This window comes from Falco punctatus (genome assembly GCF_963210335.1).
Source record: "Falco punctatus genome assembly, chromosome: 9".
NCBI classification, from domain to species: domain Eukaryota; kingdom Metazoa; phylum Chordata; class Aves; order Falconiformes; family Falconidae; genus Falco; species Falco punctatus.
The window spans coordinates 54,774,691-54,794,077 of record NC_137589.1 but is presented as its reverse complement, the minus strand read 5'-3'; the positions used below and the strand labels follow the sequence as shown (position 1 = coordinate 54,794,077).

The window sequence follows — 19,387 nt, the reverse complement described above, 5'->3', positions numbered from 1 at the left end:
CCTGCCCACTTCCTCTAGTGCACTTACTTACTACAATTAAAAAGAAGAAGTGTCTTACCCAAAAAAAAATCCAAGGAATGTCGCGAAGAGCCTTACGGATCGGGGATCGATGGGTGTCCCCGAGAAATCCTCGGTGCCGGCTGGAACCGATCAGGTCCCCGACTCCTCCGGTCTCCTTCAGCGAGGTCCCATCTGGGTCGCCAAAACTGTTACCGAAATCTCGGAATGAAGAACTTATCGACACCAATGTGATGTAGATAAGCAGACACTTCTTTATTGACGGCCGGGTGCGTGAGCGAGTCCTCTCACGATCAACGCACACCAGGTCCCAAACTCAGATTCCATATATAGAACTTATTCATACATATTCATTAGTTATTCATGCATAATCATAACATTTCCCGTAAATCATTTACATCCTCTCCTCCTATATCCGATTCTGCGCAGTAAAGCTTAGAAAGGTCTAGAAATGGGTCTGGGGTACGATTTGGGTAGGTGGTATATGAGTCGGTGGTCGCGATCTCCCCTGCCGGAATTACCTTCCGGTAAAAGTTCACAGTTTCTTGGCAGGCACCTACAAGCTGTTCCAGTCGACTCTCCCCAGTTCCCATTCATCTCATACTCTGACATTTCAATACACCTCTGCATACAGAAGACTGGTTAAGTACAAAGGAACCTTTCAACCCTAGAGTTATTACCTGAGTTTTCACAATAGTTCCAGGCCCCCCTTCTAGCCTTGGTACAAGACGTACTAAAGATCTCATAGCAGCTTTTACTGTGCAACTATAAGTTTCCTATAAAAATTTTTCTTATTCTTCTATATTTTAATTTATTAAATGATTTTATAAAATCAATTAATCAATCTAATATAATCAATCAATCTTAACTTATTAACAAATCGATAACACTCTCATCACGGTTGGTTACAAAACAGGGAGCTCAGGTACAACTTCTTACCCATTTTTCATTTGAGTTCTCTTAAGTGGGGTTTGGATTAGTGTGATGAATCAGTATCCTTCGGTAGGAATGAGTCTTTTGAGAGACCTCCTGCTATCTTCTGCAACAGCAGTGCTGGCAGCTCACAACCATTAGCTCAATACTTCCCCGCTGCTTTATCATAGATGTGAACCGAGGCTACATATTGGATTTCAGCGATTTTTTTCATTTTTTTTTTCCTGCCCCCACCTCGTTTTGTTTTTTTTTTTAATGGCAGCCCTGCTGTTTGATTATTGCTATTACCATGGTTATTAAGCTGTCGGTATTTCCTTGTGGAACTGAAGCGAGAGGTAACGGGAAGAAATAAACATGCAAGAAAAAAGAAGAACTTTCTGACCTTAAAAGCAGTCCTAAGTAGTTTGCTTTTATTTGTAATAAGGAATGATAATCAGCCATGTTATTTCAAAAAGAAATCAAGTCTGAACTAATTCCGATTGCCCAAGCACTCAAGCCAGATTTGTGTAGTCCTAGCGGTCCCTGAAAAGGTGTGGTTGTGCTTTAATTCCTGCACACGCTACGCTAATCTTATAAGTGAAATGCCCATCTTCTCTTTCACCACTTCTGCTAAGTCAGACCATTTTTCCTCTTGAGCTTGAATGACCAGCAAGCTATTAGTCTTTCAGGCCCTGACTTCTCAATCTTTTATCGGTTTTCCTTGTTTTGTTGCTGCCTCCCCCCATCCTTCTCCAGGTGAACTAAAAGGATTTAAATTGTACCTTTGCGTGGCCCCTTTCTCCTGTTGGAAATACACACGAGATCCTGTAGTGCATCCAAGAGGACAATATGTGCTGTAACAGCTTCAAGCTGAGGTCCCCTAAGAAGAGGCAGAAAAAGATTCAGTATGGGTGGGTTGGTTCATTGGTTTTTGGCAGGGATGATCTTATTCCTGGACGGTTCGGTAACCCAGATCTTACTTAGAATCCTGACTACTTATGACACTAAACAAGCAAAGCAACAGGAAATGAAACACCTTATTAACATTTTAAAAAAATAGAACTGAAAAAAAAATCAAATGAGAGGAATAATGTTTGAACCTATCTCATAAAAACATAAAGGTGGCTTAGCCTTTAATGAAAAGATTTTGCTTAACAACCTAAATTTCTCAAATTCCAGGTTTTATTTCCCCCTCCGTTTCCCCCCACCCTCCACAGTTTGTGGCTATCTGCAAACTGGCACATCTACACGAATCCACACTAGGACTTGCCTTCACACACCCAGGAGACAGGATCTCATCTCTTTGTGGTATCTCCATCAGGGAGAGACCAAGTCCTTCACTGGCATTTGATCTGATACAGCTTTCCTAGTAGGTGATCCTGTAGCTTCTTGTTCTCTAATTTACTCGTCTCTGGAAGTAGCTTTTCATGAACCATGACCTCAGCTAAAAGGTCTAAGGATAGTCAAGCACTAAGGACTACTCCTTCATACTGGATCCCTTCCAAAAGAAGGCTGTATTTTAAATAGACCTGAGTTTCTGTTCAACATCATTGTATGACTTGTATTTGTCAGAAGAAATGACCCTTCTAGTGTCCTTTGACTGAGTCACCTCCAGAAGAAGTAGCAGTACAGACACTGGCTGTTAAAATGTCATCTATCATTTCACTTGGGTAGGACTTGCTGCTTTGGAAAAACTCTTTCATTGTCTTCATTCTGTTTTAAAGGTTACTTGATATATATGAATGCTACTAAAAAAATCATCACTGGATTGCTGATTGTGTCCTGTCATCCTGTGATGTCATTACAGTGAAAAATTTTAGTAGTGTTCAGGCCTGATCTGTGATGGCAAAGGCAGAGTCTCTGTAGGTTCTACAAGGAGTGTTTCTGACCTGAAATTCTGTCGGGTTTTTATGCAGATCGATGCAGACTTTGAGTTGTGCCTCTGTGGGACACTGTCATGACCGGAGAGTCCAGATGTGAGGCTGTGACAGGCAGGGCAGTTTTGCAGTATTTGCTTTCACCGGTATTTGAACTCCCACTCATCCTGGGACTGGGGCATCCCTGGGGGGCACCCCTTGTGTAGATGTGCCTATGGACAATCACTTGAGGAGGAAAATGGTATTACTGGTTAAGAAGCGGTGAGCTCCTCAAGTTGTGTTGTCCATATGCACATTTACAGCATATGGACCTTTTTCTTTTGCTTAAAAATGTTGCAGTTTATACTGATTTTTTTATATAACAGCAACAGGAATGCTTGAGTTTTAGAAGGAACTGAAGGCAGGTGGATTTTCTCTCTCATTTTCTATTACGTATGTGGCACGTGAAGAGGGTGGTTCTAGTGTACCCCCACAGGTCCTACTAAGACCAGAAGTCTCTGATTTGAATGCTTGGGTATATTTAACACCTGCAGTGCAAAGGGTGTGCAGACAATGCATCTGCAGGCATACACCAGCTCCTAGTAAGTAACCTTCTCTCCAGGATAGACCATGAATAGAAGAAAGGAAACGTGCCAAGAGTAAGGTGGTTAATGAAAACCAAGACAAAGCAGTAGCTTTTTTCTTTTTTCTTCTGGTTAAACTTGCTATTTTAACTGAGAATAACGGACAATCTTTCAAGCTTTTGGATAAATGGATAAACAGAATCAATACACATCCTGTCACGGTAATTTTTTGATACAAAAGCTCACTGCATTTTGTTTTTTCCAGAATCCTCCAATGCAGTCATCTTACGAAGCTGAACTGATGCCGTCTGACTGGCTATGTAATATATCTGAAGAAAACAGGAAGGCAGAAGTCAGTCTTGAAGCCACGTTTCAGGTTGCCGCTGAGGTGCGTTCATCATGCAAAGCTGAAAAGGTGGAAGTGGCACCTGTAGAGAGCCAGTATTCGATCCTGGAGTTTAATGGAAATCAGGCACTGCCTGTTAATAGTTACACACCTTCTTCAACTGAGGAAAGCCAGCTGGAACGTCTCACTCCTGTAACTTCAGACACATCATTTCTGGTGGAAGCAGGTGGAGCACTGGATTTGTCTCCATTACAGCCTTCTGACATTCTTTGTGCTGCTGATACCACTCTGTCTATAGAAACTGCTGCTAAAATACTACAAGAACTTCTGACCACACAGGAAGCAGATGAAAAATGGAGCAAAGAACCAGATCACCGCCCAGCTGAGTTCTCCCTCATGTTTTTTGAGGAAGAATTGTTCAGTCCAGAGCAGGTAAGGGGTAAGGAGAGGTAAACCAACATCTTTCTTGAGGTAACTATATTTGATAGTAATGCTAGGGTCTGGACTGATAGCTTTTCAATATTCTTGCCTGCTTAAGAACTGAAGGCTTCTTTAATTAAGCTTTTAATGGACAGTGAAGGGTTTGCTTGGTAAAGCAAGGTATAAAAAAGAAGACGGAATGAAAAAGTATCCCATGTTTCCCATGTTAACGAGCATGACATGTGTCAGCCTGTTGGCCGAGTTAGGGTGCTCATTTGCATGGGAAACATGCGTAGTGCAGGTGTATTCGTGGTGATGAAGTGGATGCTTTTTTAAGTTGTAACATACCATCTTTAATCTCCAACAAAGAAGAGTATTTTGAGAATTGCCGCTGGAGGCAGATTTTTGCTTAAATTTAGATAAACGGTTAGATTGTTTCTGATAAATAGTTGTTAAGTTCTGTTTTCTGTGGAAAGTATAGTTTATTGACATTTGACTGGTATAAAGCATCTTCATTGGTTTATACTTTGTGGTGTACAACAAGTTGTAATTGTACTTCAGTCTACCTGTACCTGGTCTTCCCGGTATGTAAAATTGTAAGTCTCATGAGGGGTGAGGGGCATTCTAGATGTTACTCTGTTAAGGCAGCAAATGCGTGCTCTGCTTTTTTTTTTGTTTGTTTGTTTTGAAAACAAGGTAAGCTCAGGAGATTGACTGCATCTGTTTCTGCTGCATGAGACCTACCTTGCATGTAGGCACTCAATCTCATTTTTGTGTGTGCATTGAAGCTACTGTTTTATTGTTCTGTCGGTAGCTTGACGCCTTCACTGAAGTTTCTAGATTGGGAATCATCAGCTGGCGCAAACCTCCCATTGTTGCTTTCAGCGTTATAAAGATTAGTCCTCTTCCTCTTGGGTATCTTTCTAGAAAGGGATGTGTATTCTGATCAAGCCTCTGCATAGCTCAAGCCTAGACTAGACTGTTCTGCTCAGTACCGTGTAGGGAAGAGCACATCCCTGTGCTAGTGCATAGAGTTGGCAGTACTCCTTAATTGGTGCCTACTCATTATATTAAGTGTTGACCGCACTTTAAATGTTGTCAGTTTTGAGAATTTTTGAACTGCATTTTTAGAATGATAGGTTGTCCCTTGTTGAAGGCCTTTGGAGTCCGTGACCCAAACTTCCTTGTCAAGAACCGGGGGAATTAAGCACACGAACCACGTAGTTGTTTGGGAGGGAGGTTTTGTATATTTGTGAGAATCCTGGTTAAATAACTGGCCTCATTTTTTGAGCAATTGAAAAGCAATTCAGGGAATGTTCAGCGTTTTGTTTGACAGATTCCCTGTTTCTGATAGAACTACTCTTCAACTAGTCTCCTCCTCCCAAACTCGGGAGAGGGAAGGTTAACTTAACACCCTGCTTGTCCAGAGCCTGGGGTCATGGCAGGTGCAGAACTCTCCAGAGGAGGCTTCTGTGCCTGTACTCCTCACATCAGGCTCCAGCACAGTTTTCTTCCTCATCCCTGAATCTGGAAGCACTCAGGCTTTCAGTGCCTGTTGGTACCATGTGTTTTAGAGCAAGCTTATGACAGAATAGTGGACGTGCACAGAAGACCGCTCTATTCCTCTCTATACAAGCAGAGGGGGAGCAAATTCCTCCACCGTTCATACAAGAGCATCAGAACAGCTCTGCTGGGTCAGATCAAAGGTTTGTCTTGCCCAGCGTCAAGTCTCAAAACAACAGCTGTAACCTGATGTGTAGGGAAGAGCAAGAACAAGGAGCGCAAACAGAGCAGGGCATTCCTGCTTACACATTCCAGCTACTTTCAGCCCAAAGACTTGCGATGATACCATGTACTTCATCTCTGGTTTCTGCTCTGTGGACTGAAGTCAGCCCTTGAAACTGTCGGTTTTAGCATACGGGACCTTTTGACCAAGCTGGTACTGTTCTGTTTTCTGTTCCGTTCACAGTATTTCCCAGCATTTAATTACTCTTGTGACCAGCACTGAGCCTTGAACTGTCTTCCTCATAGAAGTAACAGTTTAGTAGAAACCTGCTTTATTCTGCTTTCCCGATTTCCTAAAAGACAGCAAATTAAAGAGCAGCTCTTTACATGAAAAGAGTTAGTACATTCAACAGTTCAGATCCAGCGTTGTCCTCTTAGCCTCAGTGAATTTCTGTCCTAGACTTCTAGAGGCTTTGGCCTTCAATGGGCATCTCTTATTCCACTCCTACTCCTAAGAAATGTTTTATTTTCTTGTTAAAGTGGAAATAGAACATTTCTGTAATGCTTGATCAAGAGGAATTTGCCTCCGATTTCGTTCAGTCTCCTTGGCAGCATACCTATGTGAAGGCTGAAACGCTTGCTTTCTTTGGGGAAGGTTAATCCAGCAAACCCCATTCATGCGAGTTGCTAATTTTAGTGCCTCAGCTTCCCATCATGGTTCCAGCTGGGTATAGGTATAGTCCAGTCAGTGTCTCGTAAGTCGTGTAAGTAGTGAGATGCAGCAGTTTTGGCGTTTTTCAGTAACTGAAGTGAAAAGGCAAAACTTTCACGTCTGTCAGCTTTGGTAGCTTTGCTTGATTCTCTGCCAAACAATGCTTCGGACTCTGAAGTTGCAGAAGTATTAGACCTGAGCGGAGGGTCTGTCCACAGGTGCGGTGAATCCATGGTCAGAAACATGCTCGCTTAAAAGACCAAACAATAAAAAAAAGGGATAGCTTGGGAACCAGACTTGTGTGGGCTAGGCTGATGCTGTTAGGATGAAAATGGTATTATTACCTATTACATTAGATTACTGAAGAGTTGGTGTGTAAGATTCTATAAACACAGTGATAAAAAGAAATCTGAAAGGGGTGCTGTGCAGTATGACTGCTCTTCAGTTTCCACACACGCAGCTGTGAGGGTTAAAATTGGACACAGCATTGGAAGTACAGGTTCACCAGTGAGGAGGAATGACATTTCCTCAGTTTGCTGGCCACGCTCGTCCCAGTGTAGCCCAAGGTGTCGTTAGCCTTACTGGGCACTGCAGCATCCCCAAGTCCTTTGCAGAACTGCTAGTTAGAGTGTCTAGACTACTTTCACCACGTAGGCTAGTAACAGTGTCTTAATAATGGTGATCCCAATATGCATGTTATTTGTTTTTTCTTTATCAGACACCACAATTTGGTTTCTATATCCCCTGCCTGGTATTGCTTTTCATTATTCTCTTCTTTTTAAATAATGAAGTTTGCAGAATTGTTTCTAGAGCAGTTGTCCGGTGGAATATCCAGTTTAGAATGCTTACCTGAGAAATCTTCCTTTCTCTCACTACTTGATGAAGGCTGCTCACTAATTTTTCTAGAACTTGCTATTATGTAAATGTCGCCAGGAATAGAGAAGTCATCATCACTCATGAGACTTGGATTCTAGCTGGTGAAGGTAGTGACCTACAGCCTGCCTTCCTTCTTTGTTTTTGTGCCTGGGAAGGGGTTGTGGTTCAGACATCAGACAAAAGGCACTGCTAGCCACGTGTTTTTCACGTGGCCTTGTTAACAGTACTAAAGCAATACATCCAGACAGCACATTTCAAAGAGGAAAAAAAGAGTCAAATGGGTATCCAGCAAGTGCAGGAGGTGTGTGGGAGGGAACTAGTTCTCCCTGGAGTACTCCATTACTGTATTTGCACAGGCCTTTTTGAATGTTATTATACAACTTTGTCAAGCAATGTATGTGTGTTTCTATTGATACGTATACACATAGGCTGTTATATACTCAACATTGAGTAATGACAGACTCAAGGTGGTGAGCGTGATTTTTGGAAAGACTATCTTATTACCAAGTGTGACCTCTTGTCTTCTGTAAACTCACACATAATGGTTTTCAAAAGCTTTTTTTCCCCTTAATAGAAGGAAGCATTGCAGGCTCTGAGCAGTCATTCATCTTTAGGTTATTGATGGATGAGATATTTGCAGAAGAGATGGCTATTCTAGAACAGGTGATACTGTGAAAATTTTTCTGTCTAAAGGTAGATTCCAGGTGCTTAACTTTGGGCCTGTACTGCCTCAGTGAAAATGAAACAGAACTTGGTTGTTCGGGCCTTTTTTTTTTTTTTTTTTTTTTTTTTTTAAGCTACAGGTTTTTGCCACATGATCATGGAAATGTACCGGTTTGCCAAATGGTTCCCTGCAAAATACATGTAGAGCAGCAGCAGAGGGCTCTAAAAAGCAAGCAACACATTATAACTTAATGTCTTAACGACTGGATGGGGTGGGGTGAGATTCCCAACCAGAAATGTGTGGTTCACATGTGGTTCTGCATCACACAGCTCTGTCAAGTTGTTTGAGCTAGATCTGTCATTATTATTACACGTGCTGGTAAGAATGAGTGCACCTGTATTTCTTGTAGCTAGTTTAATAACTGAGGGAAAAGTTCAGACTGTGGGGACATGTACCCTAACTTTGTGTATTCTGGTTTTCTGATCTCATATTTTGCTTAATAAGATGTTTTGTAAGAGGTTGTTTCAATTTAGCAACCTTAATTCTGAGTTAAAAACACTTACTATGTCAACTGTCTAGGCAGTGTTCACCACCTGTTAGATGCCCTTTTGGAGTGGAGAAGAATAGCTTTTATTTTGTTTTATTGGTTTTATATTAGTTTTATTATAAGATAACATTGAGTGATCTTTGGTTTTATTTCTTTTGTTGTTGTGTTGTGTTTTTTTAAGGAGAATACTAGTGTTAAAAGTGAATCCAGGACATCGGAGACAGAAGAGAGACAATTCACTTCAGGAGCTGAGCCTGTGAACGAATCTGTAGAACAGACAGATTCATCTGTAAAATCTTTCTCCCGGAAAAGACGCAGTTCAGACACAGGCAACTCTCTCGGTAAGAAAGATTCTACGTTTTCTCAGAGATTACGGTGACAGCTGCTCTGAAACTAACTATTACAGAAAGGGGAGAGTAGAAGAATTTACTTGTTGTCTGCCGTGTAAGTACCTCATTGTTCCTTCAGTTAAAATACTAAACTTGTACAACCTCTTAGTGTACTTACCAACACACTTCAATAGAGACACTTATGATGTGGGCAAGGGTATAAATTATGTAAGTAAATAAAACTTGAAGTTCTGGGAGTTGTGCCAGAAACCTGGATGTCACAATATTGAGATTAAGTCCATAGATGTGTTGGCTGGAGGGCGACAGTGCTGTGAAGGAAACACTGAGTAATGAGGTAACTATGGAAGTTCCAGGGGCAAAAACCACCGAACTGATGAAGCTAGTGTAGAAGTCTGAACTCTTTGTCTCTGATCACTGAATACATTGTACCAGTCTGGTAGTGTCCTGAAGCACATGAGAAAAACAAGCCGCAGAGTATCTGAGGCTAAAAACTTCACAAATCTAGTAACTAAAGGGAAAACCTAAATGTCCACAGATTAGAGAGACATAAGAGGACACAAAAAGTACTTGGGATCCATTCTAGAGGGGAATTTGGTTCAGCTTGCAAGTCTCTAAGAGGCTGTTTCCCTCACAGCTGTTCATCAAAGAGCCGATGGTAGAGTTTGAAGAGCTGTTGCTCACTTCAAAGGGTAGTTTCTAGATTCCAGATCATGATGCTAGTTAGTAGTTCAGCTCATAACGCCCATCAGTTTCAAACATTTAAGTAAGGAATAAAGTCTTTCTGTCAGGAAGCTGAGAAAAAAGGTGGGATGCCACCTTGAAAAAAGACAAGCTTTTGTTTAAAACACATAATTGAGAGTTCTTGTTCAATTACTTCCTGGTATCACAGATAACTAGCAAACTTCTCAGCTTTCATATCTGAAGCAAAACATCTGCTTAACGTGCCAGTTGTAAAGTTATGTACAGGAACATGTTGGAAAGCATTCCCATGGGATTGTTCCACAGGGATGAAACACTGTTATGCTAACGCTAATTAGCAACAATTGGCATAGTCTGCTCTCTGGGAAATGTGACGGTCATCCAGGCCTGCATCTCCACGGTTGTACCTTTGAGGCTTGGTGTGCGTGTTAAGGGTAGAGATAGACAGCACAGCTGAGCCAAACGTGATCAGGCTCAAGCTAGCCCAAAGTCAGTTGGGTGCGTGATAGAAGCCTCCAAGCTGGCATAGCCTGTCGGCTGCATGTCAGCTGTAAGCCTGAAGCAGGCAGGCTCAAGTGCAAGCTGACTTCTGCTGCTCTGACTACACCTTTGTCTGTCAGCACCTCCTGTCCTCTGTGAGACTTTGGAAACAACTTCTTTTTTAATCTCTCTGTGCTAAAATGCATCACGATGATTTCCAGGTGTTTCTTAGCAACTTGCCCTCTGAGTGTGATGGAGTCCTCTCTGTTTTCCTGTTTTCCTTTGGGCACTCCTTTGCAAGTTTTCTGAGCCTGCACTTTGATACATACACCCTGCTGTGAAAAAGGCTCTTCTTCCATCTATTTCAGTAGGCTGTTTTTTTCTATGTTAATGTCACTTTTCTTTAACATCACTTTTCTTTGTTACGCGGTGACACCAAGTTCTAGATACCACACAGCGAGAGCCAATATAATGTGGTACATTTCAGTGACTGGGAGCAGCTCTGAGCCCAACCCAAGGTGTTAATCTGTAAAAACGCACCAAGAATCAAACCCCCGCCTTTGTGGAGAAGGCATTGCTTCCCTCCAAAGAGCTGGACTGGACTTCTTTGCATTTCACAGCTGTTCTGTAGCAAGAAAAGACAAGCGTCTTTTCACTAAAACACCGTCCCCAGGGTTTCCCTCCATAGCTGCCAACCCATCTCTGCAGCACCATAAATCACTGAGATGGGTTATCTGCTTCCTTCAAATGGAAAACCAATGTATTTAACCAGCCTTCTCAGCTAAATTCTAGTTTACCAGTTTTAAGACCGTTCTGCCGAGCAGAATCTAGACGAAAGGTGTCTCTAGTTCATTGTCCTGTCTCCAACAGTGTCTTCGGCATTTCTGTACCATTAAGCAGAAAAGGCCTCAGTAACCTTCAGTTGATTTTTAGAGTCCCTTTTTGAAGCTGTGCAAACATTTAGCATCCACTGTGGTTTTTGTAAGTTAATGTCATTAATGCAGATTAACTACACAGCGGGTGAAGAACCCTCCTCTTCAACTACTTCTGAGTCCTCCCGGGAGCCAGAGTCTGCTACAAAGGGTGCAGAACTTAACTCGGCGCTAAAATACATCATTGCAAATGATTACGGGCTGTGTCGTCTGTTCCCTTCCCACTCTTTTTCTTGAGAAGCGATGGGTATGGTGCTCTAGCTCCTGCCATGTTTATCACACAGAGGTGCAAGGAATGGTTCACCTTTCAGGGACTGCTTTTTTTCAGCCCCAAGCTCGCTCTTAGGACATAGATTTGAAGGTGCTGATGATGCATCTGCTTTTCCCACTACTTTCTAGCTGAGCTCGTCTGTTAAAATGGGAGTTTTGAAATAAATCTGTCCGCTTTTGTTGGCAGCATACACACTTGCAACAGGAGTCCTTTTGGACTTCACAAAGGATTGAGAGGAACTCTGTAAATACTTTGAGTCCCCTTCCCCATCTCCTCTGCATTGTGCTCCACAGGTACACTGAGCTAGTGAGCACAGCTGTACTGGACCTAATATCTGTGGTTTGTGCTTCCTCTTCTAAAAGAGCACGGGAGAAGGACCAGATTCTGATGGGAGGAATTTTTGTTTGCAGCCCGTCTTTCTGGAAATAGGCATCTCAGAATGGAGCAGGGGGAATTTGTTACTTCTGGATTGAAGCATTTAAGCTGATGCTGAGACATTAAGGAAAAAAACTTTCTTTCTCGATGGCTGACCATATATTTTCTGTGAGTCGTCTAGTCCTGCAAATAATCTGATGACTGTCTCTGACTTTTTTTCTTTTTTATGCTGCAAGGTGCCCTAGACATTTACCACCCACTCCCATGCCGCTGCAGTTGTGTCACTGTGTGTTCTCTCTCATTCCCTCCAAGGTAAATAGATATCTAGGTGCAATTGCTACGGGCAAATCTTCACTCAGGCAAGGTCTCCCATGCTGTCATCTGTTCCCTTGAACTGTTTCCTGCACCTTCCAGCCAAAAATATTGTTAACGTTCATTTAGTTTTCCTATCTGGTCACAGTGAGATCTCTTCCTACAAAGGTGTTAAGAGTTAATGTGGGGACAGGCCTGGCCCTGAACTCTCGAACATCTGTGTGAAGCCCAAAGCGAAGTTGCTCTCGGGAGTCTGAGCAGCAGCTGCTTGCTCCAGCTCAGTTGCCATTACCTTGACGTCATTATATATTCATTGAAGGCATTTCAGATTGCCTGTCCTGGCAGTCTGCTCTTTGGGATGAATGGGTGTCATACCCTGTGTCTTAACTTGCCATAATTTAGAGGTGCATTGTTACAAGCCCCCTCATTTCTCCATCCCTATGCGTTTTCAAGATGTGTTCCCAACAGAGTCTGCTTTGGCAGGAGGCAGGTGTCAGAAAGTGCAAAAGTGGTGCCTGTTGGGCAGGAACTCCGTAGTACAGAGAACGAACAGAGGCTGGAAGATGTGAATGTGTTTGTTTAGAGGTTAAATTTCTTGTGGGTGATGTTTGCAGTGGTAGCGCTGTTGTGACTTTATCGGGGTACTTGTTCGCTTTCTTGACCTGCAAGATCTGGCCATACGTGGGAAGTATCTCTGTTTTGCTGTGGATCGAGGTAACTGTCAAAAAAGGAGCCTCTTTTCTGTCCTCTCTGTGAGGCCACGAGTTTTTTCTGGGATCCTGGCGCTGGCTGTGGTGTGCTTTGAGGCAATTGTGCCTTTTCTGGGTAAACAAAGGGATATGGCACAAGCAGGTCAGGCCTTTCTGTAGATACTGCCAGGGGCTTATAGTAATTAATGTTTGGCTTCTGGTATCCATGGTGGCAAAGGCATTTCTAAATAATACATACTGAAGAATGGGAGCACTTTTCTTATAATCTGCTTTGGGTTTTTATATTTAAATTTTTGAAAAATTGGAAGAATTCCTGTTTCTTTAAACAGCAGGCCTCAGGTGATCAGGTTATAGTCTGACATTGAAAGCATATTTTATAGTACCTGATAGAAATGAAATTGCTCTGTATGCTGCCAAGGGAAACATATCCGAGCACTGATAGGTGCTCAGTATTCCCTTTTCTTCCTAGATCTCCGTCTGCCGGTGGATGTACCTCGGAAGCGGGGGTGCTTTCTGGAGGACGAAATAAGAGAGTGAGAAGTGGGTGACAAATGTGCAGCAGCTGCCAGCTGGATTCCCCTGTCAGACTCCAGCAGCAGTGGAGCTTTGCCCACAACAGCCACTTTGGATCATTTCAGCTGTGTTAAAAAAAAAAAACAACAACCAAAAACAAAACCAAAAAAAACCCCAAAAACCTCCAACAAAACACAAAAGACCACACACAAAAAAGCCCAAAACAAAACAACAAAAAACCAAAAACAAAACAACAAAAAAACAACAACAAAACCAGCCCCACACCACTCTTATTTTTTGCTTTCTTTTTAACTTGGTAGGGTATTGTTTAGTAGGCCTCTTTCATTACATTTTCTACCCGTCAAGTTATAAAGCACCTAGTGGTCAGAGTAATTAATACGAAGTAATTCCTTAGCTGTTTGTATTCTTTAGATTTGGAAAGTCTGAACTTTACAGGAACCCTTAAACACTTTCTCGAGACATCCTTACTGGGAAGCAAATGGGTTTTAGTGCTCTGTTAGGAATCTGTTTCACTTATTTATCTATTTAACGTTGTTGGGAGCTACAGTATGCTCAGCATAGGTGGTGGTTGGTGCTCTCGCTGTCTTTGCTTGCAGTCGTACCGTGGCCCTTTACTGGGGATCGTGTATGAAACAAAAGCATTGGAAAGTCGCAAGGTTCTGGGTCTGAATGGGTCTGAGATTTCAGGAGAGCAGCTAAAGGAAAGATGAGCTAATTTTCTAAGTGATTAACCGGGAAACCTTCTTCCTTCCTGAACCAGCTCTCTGTTTCACCGGCAAGTGTATGTATGTCACAGCTGCTGATCTTTTACGTTCCTGGGGAATTCTTCTGGTTTAATAATTTCCTTTTGATGCTAATGGTATCTGTAATGATAACTTATTTATTATTCTAGTACTCTGTTCTAATTATGTCTTGAAAATATTTTTTAAACTTTTAGAGGAAGATTGTATTTATCTTGATAGCAGATCTTAAGTTTTTAATAGCTATACATTTGTGTTCATGTTAAAATACTGTTTGAAGGATAAAGGGGGCACATCCTCTACTTGTGGTGTTCAGGAGATCCATGTGGAAGAGCACCTGAACCATCCATGTAATGGCTTCATGCGTGTTCATACAAGCCAGCCCTGAGCGAAACGCACGAGAAGGGAGCAGAGAAGCTGTCAGGACCGCCTCGGCTTGTGTAGCTCCCAGCTGTGGCCGGGATGTGCTACGGGAGCACCGGGCAGTAAGATGAACTGAGGCGAAACCTTTCCTTACAGCTTCTGTAATGAGATCTTTCTTAACCAGTAGTAACTTCTGTAACAAGATGCTACTTTTTTAAAAATAACTTTAGTAATAAGATGTTTTGTAATAAGGTATTTTAAATAAGTAGCACCTTCTGTAATAAAGATGTTTTTACTGACAGTCTTGTTACCGGGAGCAGGGCGGGATGTGGTTTCCCGTGTGTGCCCTGTTGTGCCCCTGCCCAGGCAGGGTCGGCCTCAGGTGATCAGGTTCTCGTCTGCCGTTGGAAGCGTATTTTGTAGTGCTCGACAGAAATGCGGTTGCTCTGTATGCTGCCGAGGGAAACATACCCGAGCCCTGCTGTGTACTCAGCGTTCCCTTTTCTTCCTAGATCTCCGTCTGCTGGTGGACGCACCTTGGAAGCGGGGGTGCTTTCTGGCGGTGACAGACGTGCAGCAGCTGCCGGCTGGCTTCCCTTGTCAGACGTGTAGCGGTGTTGCAATAAATGGAGCTTTGGCACGGCAACGGGTGTCGCATCGGTGTTCTCTCCGTGTTCTTGATGACCAAGGGTGAGCGTGTCACAGCTGGAAGAAACAGCTGCTTCCTTTTCCAGCGGTTCTCGCTGACGCGTGTATCACCCAGCGGCTGCTGCCCGGCGGAGCAGTTCCCAAGCTGGCGGCCGCTCTTCCTTTGCGCCATGTCCCAGTTCCTGTGGGGCGGCCGCGGCAGCGAGGGGGGGGGAGTGCGTGGGGCTCACGCTGCTGCGGACACTCTGCTCTGCTCCACTCGGCTGCGCTGCCTGCGGCGGTGGGTGCTGCCCTTGATGCTGCTGGGGGCTCTGGGCTCCACTCGCACCTGCCTGCCTGCTGCCTGCGCGCCGCGGGGCTGCCTGCTGGCTTCTAACACTTTGTTATTAGAAATACCGACTGGGGGGGGGGGGGGGGAGGGGGAGGGTTTAAAAACAACGACCAGACATCACCAGACCCACGCAGTTTTCTTAAGCTGCAGGAAATAACTTTGGCCCAGGATTTACAGCCCAGTTTCCACCCGCCCTGGCCCTGGGCTTCCCGGGCTGCAAGCACACGTTGCTGGGCCAAGTTGAGCCTCTCATCCACCAACACCCCACAGTCCTTCTCCTCAGGGCTGCTCTCCATCCGTTCTCTGCCCAGCCTGCGCTTGTGCTTGGTATTGCCCCAGCCCACGAGCAGAACCTGGCACTTGGTGCTTCTTTCCTACTTTCCGTTAGATCTAAAGATGTGGGTGACTTCCCTTCTACGGAACATGCAGCAAGAGCACTATGTCAAATCAAGGTTCTCTCTCTTTGACTTTCAGATTTTTTTCACAGATTGGTACTTGCGTAATGGCTGCTTAGAAAAGAAATCTTTGCCCAGAGGAGCCTGCTGTGTGGCCCAGCTCTCAACGAGGTGTTCAGGCCTGGACATAACTTTTAATACCAAAGTGCAAACCAGTTCTGTTTTGATGGAGTTCTGAGAGTTCTGCCACCGTTTAGGTAACAGCATGAAACGTTGGCATGTGGCTGAACTTTGTTGATTCAATAGCTGGTAAATATTCCCTGGCCAGCCTTCCAAAAGTAATCTGCCCAGGGGGATGCAGGAGGCTTGGCAGCAAGTAAAGCAGGGCTCTGCAGGGTAGGGGGGTGGTTTCTCATTGAACGCGTCCTCAGGGAGACTGACATGTTTGAAGCAAACGGGAGGCTGGTGGAACAGGTGCACACAGCCAGTGTGCATGTTGTAAATAGATGTTGTGATTGCTAGCCTTAGGCTCTGTGTTAGCAATTACTATATCCAAATATAAAAAAATTGAAAAATATCAGAGCTGCACAACAAAGGACAGCCCTGGGAAGCAGAAAAGCCAGGAAACAAAACCAGTGCATTTACAGGTACCTTAACTCCGCATCTTCACGTTATATGGTTTGCTGTTAGGTGCTGGCGAAACAGAGTGTATTACTTCTGGAAGAACTAAATTCTGCAGCAGAGTAATAATGAGTGCTGCTTATCGTATGGAGCCTTTCCCTCTTTGTAGACAAGTCAGCTAAGAAGTTAATTGTATTTGTGATTGCTTTTGCTAAAAATGGTCTGGCACTGGAGGCTGTCCCAGTGTGCCTCCCCAGCCGAGGGCAGAGCCGTGTCTTTTTGCTACTCTAACGTTGTTCCTTACGTGATAATACCGCTGTAAGGGTACCCAGTAATTCACAAGTGGAGCTGCAACCCTTTGCAGCCTGGGATCAGATGAGAAGATGCCAACAAGTGATGTTGCAAGGTGGGACAAGTGCTTGCCCCTGTGTCTCTATCACTTTCATGCACTCTTCAGCCTTTGCCCTCAAGATCAAAGTCTTTTGGCCAGGAGGCTCCGTGAGGCCATGGCTGCTTCTGGAGTGCCTTGTGCTGCATGGAAGGGGAAGAAACGAGAAGCCCTACGCTCAGTTCCTCCTCCTCCTTGCTCATAGTTCAGGAGAGAGCGCAGAACCCAGCTGGAGTGTGTGCATCCCTGTAGGGACTCTGTAACCCTAAGACTGGTAGACTTCAGAGCTTTTGGAGAGCAACTCTGAATTCATTGGGTCACAGATCTATACAACTTGCCACCAAGGGTACCACGTGATCAGTTTTCTATACAAAGTATAATTTAGCTGTTAGGCAAAGCAGAAGTTCAGGTCTCCATCTCTGGGTCCTCAGTGGAGATGTACAGCAGAGATGCAGGAGCCTCCAGGCACAATAGTGAATTGTGTAAAACAGCGCCAAGGATGCAGTTAACCATTTAGCTGACTGCAGAGGCAGATGGGCACTGTATGCCAGCCGCTCCTCGTTACTACTCTCTGTCTGCACAGCCACCTTGAGAAGACCTTGGGACTATGTTAGCGAGAGAGCTCCTCACAGACACTCAGCATCACCTTGCCTTGCTCATGCTGCAGTGGCTGTCGGGGCAGCAGTGGGAAACCAGTGGGCGTTGCTCCAGCACCATGGCTGAGCGCTCAGTCTCGGGCTCTTCAGATCACGCCAGAGTGAGCCAGGAGTTTAGTTGAGGCTTGAGAAGCGAAAGCACTTGTAGACGTGCCTCTCAGCTGGGAACCTTTAGGTGACGGCTGTGTAAACCCTCTCTCGGCTTTTTCTTGTTCTTGTTTCAAGCTAAGCTGTTTGGCTTTGCATTGTGGATGAGCACTTTTACGGCCAGAAAATAACAGAGAGGTTACTTGATGCTTCTGGATGATTGCTGTGGGCTAAATGGCATGTACTGATGGTATCAGAAGCACTTTAGCCTTGTGCTCCAAACGAATCTGGGAGTAAAAACTCAACTGATAAACTACAAATGCACCGCATACTCTGGCTTTGGGTTCTTGAGTCATTAAAAGTAAACTGAGGCTCTCTAAAGAATAATTTTGTCCACATATGTTAAAACACGATGGCACCTTCTGCCATTCCACTTTCAAGAAAGGAGCTTTTTCCTTTCCCCCCCTCCTCCCCCTCCTCCCCCTCCTCCTCTGCGGTGCACGGCGGGCGAGAGGCGCGGGCATCTCCTCTGCCGGGCAGGCTCAGCCGGCAGCCTCTGCACTGCGAGGCCCAGTCAGCTCGGGCGAGTCGCCAGAGCCCCGGCGCGGCAAAGTCCCTTCAGTCCCTTCTGGCCACCCTGTCCGGACTGCGCGGCCGGGCTGAGGAGGGGGGGGCTCCCCTGTGGAGAATTGGTTAGCTGAACAAGGGCACTTTAACATCGGAATGTTGAGTCATCAAGATCTTAAGAAGTATCGAAGACAGCTTACGTGAAGACTAATGGTTCACAAAGACACTCTATCCTTGTTATCTTTGGTGAAAGTAAGAACAAGGACCTTATGGTTAAAGAAATGGGAACTATGCCCAGAAACAAAGAGTGCTGACGAAGGTTGACCTTTTAGGTGGCCAGCCAATGAGGAGCTTAACTTTTGCAATATGTATGACCTAATTATAACTGCTATAAAATATGTAACCGTAGCTTAATAAATGAAGTATGCTGATCTCTCATATTGAGCGACTGCTTCTTCCCTCCGTTCCGGCAAATGGCAACAAATTGGCGCCCGAACAGGGACCAGAGGACATAGGACCGGCGACCCGATAGCGGAGTCCGGACCCGGCGACCCTATAGCGGAGTCCGGGAGCCACGGTCGGCGGAGAATTTGAGTGCGGTCCTGTAAGCAGCGCAGGAGGCGGAAGGGATATCTTCCCCGCGCCCGGGAGCACCTATAGAGGCTGTCCCGCCTGCTACGCGCCGCCGAAGTCTGCAAAGGCTGCAATTGCGCGCAAATTGAGGTATGAACAGACAAGCGGCGTATAATTTGCTCGAATGCTTTTTAGAAAAGCGGGGCACTGAGGGGATAGATCTGAAAAAGGAACTTCCTGACTTATTAAGCTATGGCGTGGTCAGGGGATTTTTTGCAGATCCTAATACAGTTTTTGAGGAAAGCGAGTGGCGAAAGCTAGGGGATAAATTATTCGATGCTGTTATAAGTGAGGAAAAAACAGCAAAGAAATTAATGAAGCCGTGGCGGGCAGTTATAAATACTATCACTATGCATAAAGCTGAACAAAAAGTTGCTGCTGCTGCAGCTGAGAGGCTAGACGGTACGGCTTCTACCAGAGTGCCCTCTGTGCAGCAAGCAAGTGCTACTCCTTCGCCTGACTGCCCTTTGCCCCCTTCCGTGCGCACCTTGGTTGTCCCACAGAACCCTAGTGGACCTTGGGATCTATCCCATTTAAGTTCCACTTTAGGAAATGGGTCGACAAGCTCACATCAAGCTGACGGGGTAGCTCTAAGGGAGATGCTCACGGCTCCTCCTGCCTCCACAGCAATAATC

The 19,387-nt window shown here is 44.6% G+C and overlaps 1 protein-coding gene across 1 annotated transcript in view; it reads left to right on the top strand.

Annotated features, from left to right (window-relative positions):
* Positions 1-14,619, top strand: part of LOC308069520 (heat shock factor protein 5-like) — a 30,367-nt gene extending 15,748 nt beyond the window's left edge. The window contains exons 4-6 of the mRNA XM_080401910.1: positions 3,636-4,148; positions 8,842-9,001; positions 13,259-14,619. Of these exons, the coding sequence (XP_080258036.1) occupies positions 3,636-4,148; positions 8,842-9,001; positions 13,259-13,326 (741 nt within the window). The 3' untranslated portion in view covers positions 13,327-14,619. The remainder of the gene's footprint in view (positions 1-3,635; positions 4,149-8,841; positions 9,002-13,258) is intronic.
* Positions 14,620-19,387: the final 4,768 nt, after the last annotated feature.